This window comes from Chaetodon trifascialis, chromosome 2 (genome assembly GCF_039877785.1).
Source record: "Chaetodon trifascialis isolate fChaTrf1 chromosome 2, fChaTrf1.hap1, whole genome shotgun sequence".
NCBI lineage: Eukaryota > Metazoa > Chordata > Actinopteri > Chaetodontiformes > Chaetodontidae > Chaetodon > Chaetodon trifascialis.
In genome coordinates, this window is record NC_092057.1 from 818,564 (window position 1) to 835,667 (window position 17,104).

General features: G+C 46.9%; 2 protein-coding genes across 4 annotated transcripts in view; both read left to right on the forward strand.

Moving 5' to 3' along the window:
- Positions 1 to 16,902, forward strand: part of LOC139339980 (voltage-dependent calcium channel gamma-2 subunit-like) — a 366,973-nt gene extending 350,071 nt beyond the window's left edge. The window contains exon 5 of the transcript XR_011602931.1: positions 16,892 to 16,902. The gene's annotated coding sequence lies outside the window, so the exon portion shown is untranslated. The remainder of the gene's footprint in view (positions 1 to 16,891) is intronic.
- pdgfba (platelet-derived growth factor beta polypeptide a) lies at positions 619 to 16,515 on the forward strand. Of its 3 annotated transcripts, none has more exons than XM_070988909.1 (7): positions 619 to 1,514; positions 9,112 to 9,214; positions 11,244 to 11,309; positions 11,466 to 11,662; positions 12,184 to 13,309; positions 14,794 to 14,929; positions 15,470 to 16,515. In XM_070988909.1, exons 1-6 carry the CDS (start codon positions 1,443 to 1,445, stop codon positions 14,919 to 14,921), a joined length of 1,692 nt encoding a protein of 563 aa, XP_070845010.1. In that variant the 5' UTR covers positions 619 to 1,442; the 3' UTR covers positions 14,922 to 14,929; positions 15,470 to 16,515. The 3 variants fall into 3 exon arrangements, with proteins under 3 accessions (XP_070845010.1, XP_070845026.1, XP_070845018.1); XM_070988925.1 differs by having other exon boundaries at positions 11,247 to 11,309; XM_070988917.1 differs by lacking the exon at positions 15,470 to 16,515 and having other exon boundaries at positions 1,319 to 1,514; positions 14,794 to 14,991.
- Positions 16,903 to 17,104: the final 202 nt, after the last annotated feature.

A 17,104-nucleotide genomic window follows, 5' to 3' on the forward strand; every position in this document is an offset into this window, starting at 1 on the left:
AGTCAAGTCAGGCTCATGGGAATTTAAACTTCCACTAAGGAACTTTCAAAGTAAAACTTTTAATTATTCAAGGTGCAACATTATCAACGTCATCATCATTACAGAAATATGATTGAAAATAAGAGGAAGTATATTTGACAGGCAGAAAGCGATAAATGATATCTGCTTTCAGGTCTCACGTGCATCCACAGTATTTTCACAGCATCAGTTCAGACTAATGTAACGTTGCTGCTAAATTATCCAAAGCCAGTCTCACTCACAAGATATTACTACTGAGTTTCTACAGTTTCATACTATCTTTAAAGTTCTTTTAAATGAGGGCTAATCTGGCAAATCATTTGGTAAATTCAGCTGAGTGGCGAGTTCACTTCACTTCCTTTGCAACCGTTTTTCTGTCTATAAATCAATTAAAATGATGTCACACTCTGATCCTCAGTAGTCCTAATTGGTCATATACATTTAACTTATTTGCTAGTTTCAGTGCAGACATGTTGACATTTCATGCCAATTCCCTCCATTCTCTTATTTTGAAAGCCAAATCATCCAGTTTCCGGTATGATCCTTCTCGTCTCTGTCTGACTTGATGCCTAAAACTTCAGGAGGAGGCCCTGTTTCTGTGTGGAAAAGCTGCTCGCCGCTCAAGAGGCAGTCAGAGAGGAGACGCGCGAGGGGCGAGAACAACCTGATCCAGCGGTGCAGAGAGAGGAAGCAGAGCCGAGCAGAGCCGAGTGAGACCGAGAGAGCTACGAGAGGCGCTTACACACGACAGCCAGGCTATTTACAGTCGAGGGAATCGCGCTGGAAGGAGAGTAATCTGACTTTTGCAGCGGAGCGTCCAGAGAATTACGCACGGACGCGCCATTCCAAGGTGATCCAACTTTTACGCACGGACCTTTGGAGATGCGGGGATCCACTCAGGAGGACAGTGCTGAATTGTTGTTGCGTTTAACTGCGATTCTGGAACGGCAGCTCGCAATTTGATTGTTTTAACTGGAGCCGGAAAGTGGACGCATCGAGCACGTTGGTGCATTTTGTAGAATACTTTTCAATAATCACGCATTTGGAGACATCTCGGGATCGTAGCGGGGCTTCCTGGAGCTTTCTCTGACACTCCACACTCAGAATAGGAATCGTGTGGCGGCAGCCTCCGTGCACCGGAACACCCTGCATTACGCACCTGTCCCACAGTACCCTTGACGTCTCCTTTTGTGAGTTTTCTAAACAGCGGTGTGGACAGAGCCAGGCGTCTAGCCTGCGTGTGAGTCACCCTGAGCAAACACTTGGACAAGCGGCGCTTATAAGCACTGACACATTTGGGGATATTTAGCAGTGCGTGTCTTGCACAAGCGGCCAGCACTCGACACCGGTGCAGCCGGGGGATTGGACGCCGAGGTGCTAAATGCCCAGCCGGTCGCTTGCGGCTCCTCAGGCTGGGCGGCAACATGAGGTCCTGGGTCCTGCTGCTGCTGCTGGCTGCGCTCTCAGCGGCCAGCGTGCGGCTGGGAAGCGCTGAGGTAAGCCGGTCAACATTAGTCTGGATTACAAAGGCATGGTTGGACTCAGTGGCTGATGCAGTAGTTCATTAAAATGTGGTAATCATGATAAGGCAAGCAAACACCAAGTCTAACATTTCTATGCTCTCTTTTATGGCCTTATGGTACACTGATTAGTCTTAGTAGTTAGTATTTATTCATTGATTTGCAGCCACACTGACAAAGAGAGATTGAAGAGTTTAGGATTTTGGACCATTAAGTGACCACCTTAATACTCTGGATGGAGTATTTTTGTCTCCCTGGATCTCTTCACTGATCTGGCTGTAACGAGGAGCACAGAGGAAGCTGTGAAGAGTTGATTTCCAACAGGGATAAAGGTTATGAGTTCATGTTCTGACTGTGATATGTCACATAGACGGTGACAGTCATGGGACGACGTGATCGCTCCCCTTTGCTAAAAGGAGCGCTTGCCATACATCATCCCCTGAGGCCATTCGGCAAAGAGTGGAGCGTAACAGTTTGACTGCAGGGCCAAGAAACACAGCGCGCTGTGTGTACGTACTTCTAGTTTTCCCTCTGTGACTCTGCAGCTTGTGTCATTGGAGGCATCTGCTTCTCTCTGTGGTTCCTTCTCATGTTTCGTGATTCTCCTGAAGTGTTGCAGGGAAGACTTTGACTGTTGGGGGGGCTGAGGCTGAGGCTGAGGCTGACGGTGAGGCTGAGGCTGAGGGTGAGGCTGAGGCTGAGGCTGAGGGTGAGGGTGAGGCTGAGGCTGAGGGTGAGGCTGAGGGTGAGGGTGAGGGTGAGGGTGAGGGTGAGGCTGAGGGTGAGGCTGAGGCTGAGGGTGACGGTGAGGGTGACGGTGAGGGTGACGGTGAGGCTGAGGGTGAGGCTGAGGCTGAGGCAGGGCCTTGGCCGGCGGCCCAGCAGCAGCTGCTGTTTTCACCGCCACCTCCACCGCTTATTCAGACACCTGTTTCGTGAGGTGGGAGCCAGCAACCAGAAACTTTCAGGTGACCAGAGGAAATAAAGAGTCGAGACTTCTGACTAAAGGTGGCAAAGTGTCTCACAAGTTTGATCACGTTTCTCTCTGAGCTGTCAGAGGACCTCTGTCAAACCAAGCAGTGATAACTTGCTGTCTTCACTTACTGCATCATGGTTCAAAGCCACCAATGTGGACTGCTGGACAGAGATGGGATGTGATCCATGATTGTGTGCATGCGTCCATCCTCTCCTGTGCTTTGCGAGATGGTACACCATCAGGCTGCCTCTGCTTCTGCGACTTTGTCCTCTGAACCTCTGAACATTTGGCTGATCCTGTCAGTGAGGACAGTCTCTTTCTGCAGCATCCTATCTGTCCTGCCTGATCGAACCCATCCTACGACTCTGTGTCCACTCTTCTGTCCCTTTAGGGTCTTTCTTTGCTTCATTTGAGAGTTTGTAGCTCTGTTGTACTTGTGTGTCTCACCACTTTTGCAGGAATCTCACAGCACCTCGTCCTCAAAGGCAGCGCAGCCTGCAGCTGCTGGAAGCGATGATTGGAGAGGAACTCCTTGACATTCAGATAATTACAGTTCACACAGCACAAATGCGATGCTGCAAACGCTCTGTGGTTCCCATTGAGCTGCAGCAGGCAGAAGCTGAGTGCTCTGCACGAGGGCACTTTGGTCACTGGTTGGAAATTGGCTGCTGGAGTTAAACCTGTGATCCTGGAATCTGCAGGATAATCATGGAAACTATTAGCACGCTTTGCTTCATGTGCACGATGAGTGAGACTGCAGCTTACAGCAGTACTGACATGTTATGGACCTCTGACATAATATTTTCATATTTAAACCAGCGCTGACCTGTCATGTGACCTGTCATGTGACCTGTCATGTGACCTGTCATGTGGGACAGCATCGAGTCCAACTGAGACCCTGTGACACTAATCCTCCTCTTGACACAGCGCTCAGTCCAGTGATGGAAAAAATGGAGACATCTTTGACGTCTTAGTTGTGCCACATCTGTCTGTGGAAAAGACTTCAGTGTGCACAGTCGCGCACGCGCGCACGCACACAATGTCACACACAGATTATTCAGCAGAGTCACTGCAGCTCCACCAAGGCTGACGTGATAAATACATCCAGAGACCATCATCATAGTTTACGAGGCAAAGATCGTTTTCTGTTTACTGTGCAGATGTTGCGTCTATTAGAAATCCAGTCAAACCTCACTGCTTATACAATGTGTTTACACACACACACACACACACACACACACACACACACACACACACACAGATGCAGGCCCATACTGACAGTTGCTATGCTTCAATTTTAAATCCATTTAAACAGAATTGGAGTCAGATACAAACACACAAAAGCACTCACACACCAGGTCAGACCTCAACTCTTTCATCATCTGCTGTCAACACACACTCACAATGACACACACACACACACACACACACACACACACACACACACACACACACACACACACACACACACACAGCTGATGGGTGGCTTTTGAACAGGTTGCTGTCTGACTATTGTCTCTGCGGGCGAGCTCGGATGATTCGCTGCTGCCCGGCTTGATCCATTTTACATAAGAACAACAACTAATCTGCCAGGGATTTCGCGGGTGCTTTGTGCTGTGTAGTAGTGTGTGTATTTGTGCGTGTGCGCACATCTGGGTGCAGCTGCACATGTGTTAGTGGGCATATGTGCTTGTGTTTTTGTGTGTGCGCAGCAGGGGGGTTGTGCCTCTGTGCGTGCATGTGTGTCAGAGAAAAGCGCAGTGGTGCATAAGAGTATTTGTTTGTAAGCCCTGTGTGGTGCAGTGTTAGAGGGAAAACAGACAGAGGGTCCAGCAAACACTTTGAAATAACAGAAATAAGAATATAATACATGGTAAAAGGACTTTTTTTAGTTAGTTATAGCTTGTTTAAGCGTGTGCTTTTCACCGTGTCTGCTGCTGCACATCAAAAACACTAAACAACATCACTGCTGACATTAACATAATTCTGGATGCATTTTCAACTTGCTGTAACAAGAGACCATAATAATATTCTGCTGGAAGAAGCACAGAAAACATTGCAAATATGCAATAAATTTAGAGCAGCTTTAATTAAGCGGGGACTCCAGGCTAATGCAAACACTTCTGTGAGTTTCCCTGCAGCTCCTTCACAATAAAAGCCCTCCAGCATCTCGTCTTGCTTTCATTCAGACTCCCAGCAGCTGGAGGGCTTTCCTTCAGTATCAGCGAGCCTGAAATGCTAACTAGACACTAAAAATAGTTGGTGTTAATTCAGCTTTTTGGCCCTTTTTGGTATTGAATCAATTTGAAAGTTTGAACAGGAGAACTGGACTTCAGTCCTGGAAGAAGAAGCTGAAAAGCAGCTAAATCTTCCTCACTGTTTATGTTCTGGGGCTGTGCATAATGATTACTTTCATTATCAGTTCATCAGCGGATTTGTTGATTAATTGGTTAATTTGAGTGTAGATTTTAGTATTTTGGCTAATCATCACAATTCATAAGATGAAGTTCGGGAACGTTTGGAGTTTTTGTTGTTTTGTGTCAAAGTGAACCAGTTCTTTCAGCTGCTGTGTCGTGGACATGCGTCTTTGAGTATCGAGGCGATTCACATTGCTGTCATAAACCTGTAGAAGAGCCCCCTGCGGTTTCTGGAGCCTTCGGGTGGTCTTGTGGGACACCGTGCAGGCAGACCAGGCAGACAGACTCACGGCCTTGCTCCTCTTCCTCCTCCTCTGCGGTTATCTTCTTCCTGTCTCCTCTTTTCTGTCCTCTGCTCTGTCGTCTTTCCATCCATCATCTGTACTCTCATCTCCTCAGCCGTGTGTGTGTGTGTGTGTGTGTGTGTGTGTGTGTGTGTGTGTGTGTGTGTGTGTGTGTGTGTGTGTGTGAGTGCCCACCGAGCTCTGCTCCTCCATCATATGTTGGCCGTCTGCCACACTGTATTTCTGATAAAAGGTGTGTGTGTTGCAACAGCGCGGTCTGATTATGAGTCACTCATCACTCACTTGGATTAAATGTCTTTGTGTGTGTTTACTTTTTCGAGTCTGCTACTCTTTTTGATGGCATGTTTGTATATGTATGACTGTGTGTGTGTGTGTGTGTGTGTGTGTGTGTGTGTGTGTGTGTGTGTGTGTGTGTGTGCGCTCAGCTGGCCCTGTAATTACATTCCATTACACTTCACCTTTCTCCTCAAACATTCCATACAATCTCTTTGCCTTCCAGGCTTCCTCCAAAGCCCCATGCAGTGTGTGTTTTTGCATGAGGGTGTGTGTGTGCGGGCGTGCGTGCGTGCGTGTGACCTGCTTGTAGATCATGACATCCTTCCAAACAGTCCTCTCGACCCACGAGCTTGGCAACACACATACTCACACGGTGTAAGATATAAACTTTCCATCACAGCGTGGAGCAGCAGAGGCTTCATGGAGCCTACAGACGAAAAGATCAGCCTATTATTGTGTGTATGCGTGCGTGCGTGCGTGCGTGCATGCGTGCGTGCGTGCGTGCGTGTGTGTGTCGGATAGCAAATAAGGAACTCGGTGTCAGGTCCATTCTGGGTAATTTACCTCCTCTGCTCAAACCACTATTATTAGCTTGTTGTCCAATTCGGGCCTTTTTTTAACCAGCGGTTTGTTGTTTGCTCATGTGAGAAACTATTTCCTGTGTGTGTGTTCCACTCTCTAATTTCCACGTGTGTGTTTGTGCATGTATGTATATGTGAGTCAGTGATTAACACTGACTGTAATGATAGCCTGTTACAGAGTGAAAAGTGTGTGTGCTTGTGTGAGAGTTTGAGGCGAGTGTGTGTGTGTGTGTGTGTGTGTGTGTGTGTGTGTGTGTGTGTGTGTGTGTGTGTGTGTGTGTGTGTGTGAGGCTCTCAGGACAAATTGGGCGGACAGTTAAGTGGTTTAGCATCTGTACGTCAACTGGAAAAGAGGCGGCGAGTGTGTGTGTGTGTGTGTGTGTGTGTGTGTGTGTGTGTGTGTGTGTGTGTGTTTGCTTAACTAGGTCGGCCAATGGCTCGTGAAAGTCATCCAGGTGTCCTGAGCCACCGCCGCCCACAAAGCAGACAGACAGAGAGGGAACAAGTGGGAGAGGGAGGTGAAAAATGAACTGAGAGGAGGACATGAAATGATGAGTCGAGCGATCATGTTGGATCTGAAAGGACCTCCTGGTCATCATCCAGAGGAAAACATCCCTAAATACGAACAAAGGAAATGTGATACCTCCAGACTGCATGTGCCTCCTGCTTGACAGGACACTACCAGTGTTGATTGAACATGTCGCCAAAAAAAGTCTTCACGCTTAGCTGACGTGGAGAAGTGTACGATAAAAACTAAATGGAAACAGACTTGGCTCATAAGTCATGGCGTACATGAAGCATGTGACCTGAGCGTCCAAGCTTCTGCTCCACTGAAGACATGAACCATAGCAGCAGACCTTTGTGCTGACTGACCTTCCTCAGATTAATACGTTAAACATGCAGTTCATCGTTCAAACCGGAGAACGAGCGCCTCCACACCGGCCTCTTCATCTCGCCCTCATCTCCGTCATGTCAGCGCTGTGCAACAATAACAAAGCTGCATCTTGATTTCACCTCTCAAATACTAATGTTAGTTTTAAGATGTGGCTACGTAGAGTTCAAGTGAGGTGAACCTGCAGGACAAGCCACTCTGGATAAACAGTAACTACGTGCTGTCTTATCAGAGCGCGGCTGAGTGCCTGCAGGGGAAGCGCGGTGTGAACATTAGAGGAGAGGACGTTGGGTAAAAGTTGGCAGCATTAATGTTTGGATCGAGTTAACTTTATTGAATTTGTGTTGAAGAGGGCTGATCAAGAATGAAATGCAGAAAGCTCAGGCTGTTGCTGCTCCTGATGATTTTAAAGGGAAACTACGTCATGATGATGATCATCATGAGTGCAGCATTTCCTAATATCTGTGATGTTTTTCCATGAAAACCGATGGGAGCATCTGCAGCGTGTGAACATTAGGTTCAGGAAAGGACGAGCTCTGACGAATAACCGCTGTAAGGACACGATGCTGCATTTAAACGTACGAGTCCTCTGACGAGATGAACTCTGGCTTCATCCCATCTTCAGGGAGCGAGCCCTGCCTCCCTCCATCATTAGAGGCGCCAGATGTTTACTTGTACGACACTGTAAACATGTTATATCCACAGGCATAAATTCTGCATCACGACTGCAGCGAGAAGAAAAACCTCTTTACTTTTCTCTCCTGGCATCTCGGAGAGTCAACCAAAATATTTTCCTCTCACATTCTTCAGTCTCCTTAATTTGTTTTGGCATCTTTCTGGCTTGTGACTGCATCAAATGAGCTTCCAACTGCTCTGAGATAGAATCAACTTACAGCCAACCAAAGCAAGATGTGACACAGAACAGTGAGCAGTCTGCCTTTGATCTCCACAAAGAAACCACTCGAGCCTGTTCTTAAAACCAGCCACACTGAATCCAGAACGAACTCCTGCAGACTTCATTAAATATCACATTCCTCTTCTTTTCAGGAGTGATAACTACATTTCTTGCATAACTTTGTTGAGTAATAACAGATTTCATAGTTAACTTTTGTCTTCTATGAACACATACATTTGCATAAATCACAATATGTTTCTTTCTACGACCAAATCTGGAACTGGACCCAAGATTTTGATCCGTTCTTGATGTTCTTGATGTTGAACTGAAGTTGCACTGAGAGAGAGGGCGAGGCTAACTTCCTGTGTTACGGCGGGTGTTTGTGGGTAAACAGACAGGGAGAGAGTGACAACAGCAGCAACAAACACCAATCACAACCATCGTTTCCTCTGCAGGAGGAAGTGAAACTGGAGCGTGTTAACTGGAGATGGCGGGATGAGATATTTTACATCAGCCCGGCTTCTCTCTGTGTCTCACGTCTCTTTGATTCGTTGAACCTGATGGATTCAAACTTCCACTTCTGTTTAATCTGACTAACTTTTTGGCTTCATTATGAAATAATTAACAGAATGTGTTGACAATGTTAATTATCAAAACAAAACAGGAAACACGTGTTTTCTGTGTTTTCCCCCATAAATCCACTCTTTCCCCTACAACAAGGTCACTCCTGATATCTGTGTGGAACGATGACAGCGTCATTGTTCAGGGGTCCAGCACACGAAGGATCAGTCCGGCACGAGACTCGAGTCCCAGACTGAACCTGCAGTTCCTCCCTAAATGAGATGTTTAGCCTCATGGAGACAAAAACTAATTATAGTGCATTTATATTTCTGATATATTGAGACCAATAGGCCTTATGCTCAGTGACTGCCTTAGCATGTATCAGTGAAAAGGTGATTTTATGAATTGATGTCGACCACCTGAATGTCCCATAACTTCAGTGGATACTGTTACTGTGTGTCCTCTACCTTCAATAGGAACGCTGCATCTGGCCGCTGAGGCCTTGCTAATATATTTTAATATTCTGTCACATTTGTTGTAGAAATACAGATTTAAAGGGGTCAACCACTAAATGGACAAAGATGCCGTTTTGTTCAGTGTAAAAACTTTATTTACCTTCCAATAACAGCTGTCTGTCAGGTGGGTAACAGCTGTCAATCTGTCTCCACAGGGTGATCCACTCCCTCCGTCGCTGGTCGACCTGGTGAGGAACTCTCCCATCTCCTCTGTGGACGACCTGAAGCTGCTGCTCCTGCAGGAAACCAATGCAATAGGTACTGACCACCACACACACACACACACACACACACACACACACACACACACACACTAATAACACAGACATGGAGGAGGTCGGTGTGTGGGTGTGTCTGCAGAGGCCTGAAGAGAAAGGAATGCAGTAAGAGAGAGTATCAGCACACATGCCAAACAGCACGTTAAGGCAATATTTACCCGAGACGGCAGCAGGAACGATGAGAGAGAGAGAGAGAGAGAGAGAGGGAGAGGGAGGGAGAGAGAGAGAGAGAGAGAGAGCGAGAGAGAGGGAGAGAGAGAGAGAGAGAGAGAGAGAGAGAGAGAGAGAGAGAGAGAGAGAGAGAGGAAAGGGGGGAGGAGAGGGAGAGAGGATATAGAAAGAGACAGAGACAGAGACAGAGTGAGAGAGAGTGGCTGTGACCTTGGGGGTCTGTTGACCAAACTGAGCCAGAGAGAGAAAAACTTCCAGCACAAGGTCACTGTATTGTTCTCCTCCCTGAATTCCTCTCCAGATTCTGAAATATGAAGTGTTTGTGTGACAGAAGAGACCACCACCCCCTTCTACACCTCCACCCGCATGCACACAATCACACAGTCAGAAGTATGTGCGTGCAGCTTAGTGGATGATTGAAAAATTCATTAAAGTTCTCCTGAGGAGCCCAGTCACACATACATATATTAATAGACGGCCCTTTGATCATTCCATAATGCATAAATAACACAGTGACATAAGAGCGACCACAGAGAGGAACCAACAGAGGGAAGGATGCTCAGAAGCAGGGCACGAGGAAGTGACTCAAAGTGTATGTTTTTCTTACTGAAGTCTGAGAGTTTTAGCAGGTTTATAGATTGGCACAGCCGGCTGGTCGGACCACCTCTTTGGTTCGGTCTGAAATATCTAACGCCTGTTAAATTCAGATATTCATGGTCCCCACAGGATGAATCCTGATGACCTTTCTATTGTCCAGTACTTTAGTTTAAGTTCAAATACCTGTGCTAATTAGCAAATGTCAGCATGCTAACTTGCTAAATTAAGAGGGTGAACATGATAAACATTAGCTAAAATGTTGAACATGTTTGCACTTATGTTAGCATAAGTACACAGTCACAGAGCAGCTAGCGTGGCTTCACGTTTGCTTTTTCTCCGGCTTCAAGTCGTGCTTTCTCCTATTTGAGTGAACCTTTCTGCTATTTTTTTTTACCTCCCAGCACTAATTAAAGTGATTTTATCACTTCCCAAATAAAAATATGACCAGAGAAACTTTGAAAAGTTTGAAAAAGGTAAGATTTACTGCAAATGGCTGCTAGGTCAGGATCAGCACAGCTAGTACGCCGATTGTGACTGGCCAGCAGGCTTTCACAGGATGAAGTGGGTCACATGCTGAAACATGGAAGAGGAAGAAAGGAGTCAGTCTTACAGAACATTTAGACACAGATAGATGTACAGACAAAATTAGAAAGCAGCTTCTGAGAACAACAAGGAACTGTTCTCTCTCTGCACCAGGCAGCTAATTAGGGCCAACAGGCAACCAAATCACACCTTGTGCATTTTGAGTGCTGCACAGACACACACTCAGACACACACTCAGGCACGCACGCACGCACACACACACACACACACACACACACACACAGTGACCAAAAGCAATCTGCACCAGGGATATAATTAGGACCAAGGGGCTACAGTATGAAATGACGACATATGTGAGAGTGCAAACACGCACCCTCGCAGATCCACACATGAGCTATATTTAACGGCTCATATCTCTCCTCAACAGTATTCTTGACAGCGTGAGGACAAATTGCGGCAGAAATAGCCTAATTGTTTTAGCGGCGGGAGAAAAAATGGCTTCCTGTGTGTGTTGAACAATGAGCTTTGCTAAAAACTGCCCTAACGGCCTCACATGCTTTTCAGATTTCTTTCATCGCTTGGAAAAGTGCTGGCTCGAGGTTTTCAGATTCAAGTTGGAAAATATTAAATTGCCTTCATTAACATTAACTGTTTATGTTTCTTGTCTCTCACCCCCCTCCTCCCCTGTTTTTTTTCAGTAGAAGAAGAAGACGAGCATGATATTCTCACAAACCACACCCATGGCCGATACACGAGAAGTCTTGGTAGGTTTCTGTATATGTTTGAGTCCCCTCCTGTTTGCATTTAGTGTCTTTTTCCATCTGTCCGTCTCTGCCATCTGTCTCTCAACACTTCTCACGCCATTCCTACCAAAACCCCCCCTCTTATTTGTTTCTTTCTTCTCTCTCCTCTCTTACCAGTTGAGGCGCAGCCGGCCCAGCAGGCGGCGTGCAAAGTTCGGACGGAGGTGATGGAGGTGACGAGGTCCATGCTGGACCGCCGCAACGCCAACTTCCTGTTATGGCCTCCCTGCGTGGAAGTGCAGCGATGCTCGGGCTGCTGCAACACCAGGCTGCTGCAGTGTGTCCCCACTGTCACCTCCAGCAGATACCTGCAGGTACACAGCGCACACAGCTGCCGCGAAAACAGGACTTCATTATTTTAAATATAATAATAATTCATTTACTAGATGAATTATTTCATATTTATTCTTTTACTACAGTGTATTTACTTTCACTGAAAGCATCATTTATTTGTGTTGTTCTGCTGTCCAGATGAGCTGTGTTCTGTAACTGTGCACACGGTTGTCATGTGGTGATATGCCTCATTATCAGACAACATGAATCATGAAGCACGATCGTGATACTGGTTTCAGATTTTGACTGAGCAGCACAAAAATCTCTGCTTTCCTTTTGACTCTTCCTCACGCGAGTAGACAAGTTGATCTGACTTTGAGGACAAGTAATTCTGCATTTCTTTCTTCATGAAGTCTTGGCACAAAGCCGCCAACTTTCATGGAAATGCCTTCAGCCAATCAGACTGATTTGCTGCGTGTTGGAACACGCCTCATTGCACATACAGCCTCAGTATGTTCAGTAAAGTGAAAGCTAATGTTTCTGTTTTCTGCCTCTTTTCCAGGTGATAAAGATCCAGTACATAAACAGGAAAGCCCACTACGACAAAGCCATCATCTCTGTGGAAGACCACGTCAGCTGCAGGTGCCAACCTCCCTCATCCTCCTCTTCCTCCTCGTCTGTGCCCATCACACGCTCCTCCATTCAGGGCAATCCCAACCCACCTGCTCCACAGCAGCCTCCCCCATCCTCCCACCTTCCCCTGGCCCTCCCCCGGCCAGTCCACCCCGCTCCACCAAAGACTCAAGCCTCCAAGGCCGACCTGCATCGCCATGATGACCTGAAGCACAACCAGCAGCACTACCACGCTGAGGAGCGTGAGCCGGCGGCGAGGCAGTGGCAGCAGGGCAGTTACACCCAGCTGGTGCACTGGACGCAGCCCAGGGTGCACCAGACGCCCTCACACGTGCAGCCGGGGGTGCACCAGCCGATCAGCGGCTGGCCGTCCGAAGCGAGGGCGGAGCATAGTATCATGGGAAGTACGCAGCAGGTCGGGCACGGGAGCGGGTATGATGGGAGCAGGGAGGAAAGCGGCGCGCATGTGGCGAACAGCGGTGGGGAAGTGCATCATGCAGATCACACGCAGAGGCAGCAACAGCTGTTGGAGCATCAGCAAAGGCAGCTTCAGCAGCAGTACCAGTATCATCATCAGCCCAGTTATCCCCAGCAGCACAACCACGGAGCAGCGGAGGACCAAGAGCTGAGGACACAATATCGACTCAATGGTCCCCAGTCGGACAGCGCCTCTCCACCTGCCGGCCCAACCCAGCTGCCCAAATTAGAGCAGAACCCCACCCCTCCTATGACCACCTATCAGAAAGACTCAGTGACCGGCCAAAAAAACACAGAGGTCACAAATCACAGACAGACTGAGACTAAAACAGCCAGTCAAAAAGAAGGGAACGAGAGGGAGGAAAGTGGGTCGGCCAATAGCGGGGACGCGGCTGGGGCAGAGCTGGCCAATCAGGGGAAGGATAAAGACTCAAAACTGACCAGTGGGGATGGTCATTTAACAGAGGAGGAGAGGAGACAGAAAGCTCTGGAGATGGTACAAAGGGAGCTGGATCGAGAGACTCATCTTCACCCGCATCATCCTCACCAGAGACCAAAACCGACCACATTTAAAACAGGTACGGCTGTGTGTGTGTGTGTGTGTGTGTGTGTGTGTGTGTGTGTGTGTGTGTGTGTGTGGCAAATGTCTTGTTACATCAGCTGCTTCAGTTCCTGCATAGGTTAAGCCCCCAAAACGCTGGGTCCATTTCCCATAATGCAACTCAACATCATTTTTCATCAGTCCCTCCCTGACTTGTAAATCTCATCTTTTAAACTCCTTGTCCCAAGCTTGGAACACAAGCTTTCTGTTAGAGATGCGACATCTCAAAGCCAATCAGAGATGACCCGATGACATAACTATGACATCATCAGGGTTATTTTCTCAGACTTACGATAGCTCCCTTCAGAGCCACAGAAGACATTACACAACTGTTTTCACGGGTTGAATAGTACTCCTCACGACAAGTGAACCAATCTATATGTGTAAAAGCGGCCCTTTAAAATAAAAGCATTATAAGGAAGATGACTTCGTTTCCATTGGCAGTGCACTACTGTTCCTGCAAGTCAAGCATAAACGTATGTGCAGCACTGAACGCAGGACACATCATGCAGAGTGGTGGACATACTACCCTCCAGTATCCGTGTGCATATTGACGGAGCACGTCTCATAATTTGAACTTTTAATGCAGGAGAGAATCGGTGGGAGAGTTCCCAGGCAGGAAGCCGGCCCCTGCACATGTATGACTAAACAACATGGCCACATGTGTCCTGCTATTCTTCCTCGACCCTGAATGCTCTGCAGTCAGAGCTGGACTTCCCACAGCTTCGTGTTTGACTTAAACCTGCAGGCAGTCGCAGGCTTTGTTACGCAGGCTTCAAGGTTATCAGCTGCCCTTCAGAGTGCCGTTACAGCTACACCCCGTGCTTATTCTCCACCTGCGCTCTGCACTGCTGCTGAAACCAAAACCAAAGCGTTCATGTGATTCATCTGTTACTCGGTTCCTTTTTTCATTTGTTCTTAGGTTATTATGTGCTTCCCTGCTAGTTTTTCTTGTCTTTGTCTTTCCTGTCTCTGTCTTTATTTATGAGCTTTCAGTGATAGAGTCCTCATGCCTGAACGACAAGACGGGTTGTCACTCCATGCTTTCCAAAATAGCCAACATAAGCATTTTTCTGATTTGGCACAAAAGTTTGTGGACACGCTTGTTTTCCCAAGTTTAGCCGACTAAAACTGCTTGGTTAAGGAAAGGTTGCTGTCGTGGTAAAAAGAAACCAGTATTGACTGTTTCTATGCAGTGTCCGAGTCAGGCTCTTTGTTTGCATATCCATCCCATAATGACATTATTCGTCTTCCTGCTTTGCCGTTGTTGCAGTGCTGTGATTTGTCGAGGGGAGGGCAGTCTTTTTGCTCATCTGAGACACATTCATCAGATTTCAGCACACATTTCAAAGCTGTGTTTAAAGCTACACCTGCAGCTCAAACATGCCTACTCGCTTCATTTTAACTTGATTTCTGTTTGGTTCCTTTGCATTCACTCTGCCGTCTCTCGGTTTATTTCAGCCCCCTCCACCGTGGCTCCCAACGTGGCCTCTGCCCGTCGCGCCCCGTTCCGACCGGCCTCGCCTCGCCGCAGGAGGAAACACCGCAAACGCATCAGCAAAGCAGCCATCAGAGCCATGATCATGTAGAGCTGCAGGTGAGGGACTGAGCCTGAGGGACGGAGGGGGGGCTGTTAATCCTGAGCCAATCCGAGGCAGCGGGGGGGCTTAATGAGAGGGGAGAAAGTCCTTTAACCTGAGAATGAGTGTTTGTGCAAAAGTATTTTTGATGCTTTGAATCCCGACCAGCTGAGGGGATGTTACTCTACACTAAATAGTGTTACCTGATGAGTCTTGGACTCACCTGGGGCTCATAGATAAGTTTCGTACTGCAGTCACAGTCTGTGAGGCTGAATGCAAGAATAAGAAATTTGCAAACATTTACCCCATAGAAATATTATTTCTGGCATGAATTTGGCTTTGTTTCTGTGAATCTTTAAAGGGGCTTAAAAACCATTATTGCCTGTAGAAAAGCATGGAGGTTGAATGAAAGATGTGTGCAGTATTTGTCATTAAATCATTCCATTTGGGCTTTGAAGACATCATAGGTGAGGCAGACAAAATCATATAAGCTGGTATGTATATGTAACACAGGACGCAAATAAAACATGACTCATGACTGTCTCTTTCCCTGACAGGAAACGGTAAAGCTATCCAAAAGCTTTTGGTTGGACACGCTGCACCAAAGCAATGGAGGGACAAGAAAACCATTGGATTGTTCAATGTGAGGACTGTGGACTGTGGACGGATGCTGAGGAATCTGCAGACGTGATGGACACTGCTGCTGTTTTCCATAGACAGCTGTGGACAGAGTCACCTTTCCTGCTCCGGAGCTGCCGCAGAGCGTCCAGCTTCATGGATGTAATAGAAGTGCAATCTTATGAACTCCTTGGAAAGGAGGATTTTTGTCACACTAAACACTGGATTTCATTTGTATGAACCACAAATCCCATTAACGTGGATCGATGGAAGCTTATCAGATGCCAGAGCTAGACTGGTGGTCTCTTCTCGCAGCCATTGACTGGCTGCTTAAATACTTTTGACTTCTAGCTCAACTACTGATTGGTCCAGAAATGGAGAACTTGACAATGACTGGGACTAGGAAGTCATTACTGGGGGCTAAATGTGGAGCTCAAGAAGAAACTGGAGACGTGGAGAACTGGATTTCTACACTGGGACGATAAACTGGAAACTGGAGAGTGCAGCTCAGGCCTCAATGCCAAACATTACTGTTATCCTACAATGTCTGAATCTAACTATCTAACACTGGAGTAGCCATACACTGATCATACTACGTTGACTAGAGAAGTGCTCGACCGTGTACTGTAGCTTAATGTACTGGAAAATATCGATAACCTGCTCGTTTTGTACTACTGCCAGATCAAAATGGAATAACAACCAAATGCCTGCCTAGATAACGTGCTATGAATATCCACATTAAAGAAAGTCTTAAAGACCTGGCTTTTAGAGATTGCTGTGAGCCAGTTATAGCCAACACTGTATGTATAAATGCTTTGAGAACATGATTTCTGGGGAAAAAAAGAAAAAAACTTTATTTCTTAACTTATTTGAAAAAAAAAGGAGGATATGAAGTCCTCCTGGTCTCAAGTGTAATTATTGTTGCAGACATGTTTCAGATTATAATTATTGGTTGTACAACTGTACTGTTATGAATGTTATTTTTAATAAAAAATAAAAATATTCAACAAATACGCGCTTTGTTGATAGTTGTCTACTTTCATGCGTTTCTCTGTGTCTATGTGGTAAATAGACAGATGCATGCATGCATATGAGTGCACATGCATATGGAGTGTGTGTGCATGTGTGTGTGGCTGTGCACACACCCCTACAGCAGACTCCTCTGCTAATCTTTGCCCTACGACTGAACGCCTGCAGCTCTGTCACGCAAAGCAAAGCAGGGGTCAGCACAAATGTCTGGTTGCTATAGGAACTCGCCGAAGGACACGTCAACAGAGAAGTATCGTATGGTGAAAGAGAGACGGGGGGGCTGTCAGTCCAGGAATGGACAGAAGATGAAGAGCAGAGAGAGAGAGAGAGAGAACGAGTGGGTGAAGGCCCAGTGAGAGGTGGAGTGAGCTGAAACATCACAGCGAAGTGAGAGGAGAGAAAGAAAAAGAAGTACGGGTGATAAAAGAATTAGGCCATAGAAATATACGACAGAGCACTAGAAAGGCCAGAGACACAGACAGTCTAAGAAAGAGAGGCGGCTGAAATGCCACTCTGTGGTGTAACGGGGTTTCCCCTGCAAAGCT

What these genes read in the sequence shown, in the direction of transcription:
- pdgfba (XM_070988909.1), top strand. Translation starts at nt 1,443, where the DNA reads ATGAGGTCCTGGGTCCTGCTGCTGCTGCTGGCTGCGCTCTCAGCGGCC. An exon ending in TGCGGCTGGGAAGCGCTGAG is followed by an intron (nt 1,515 to 9,111) that starts GTAAGCCGGTCA and finishes CTGTCTCCACAG; the next exon opens with GGTGATCCACTCCCTCCGTC. An exon ending in CCTCCAGCAGATACCTGCAG is followed by an intron (nt 11,663 to 12,183) that starts GTACACAGCGCA and finishes CCTCTTTTCCAG; the next exon opens with GTGATAAAGATCCAGTACAT.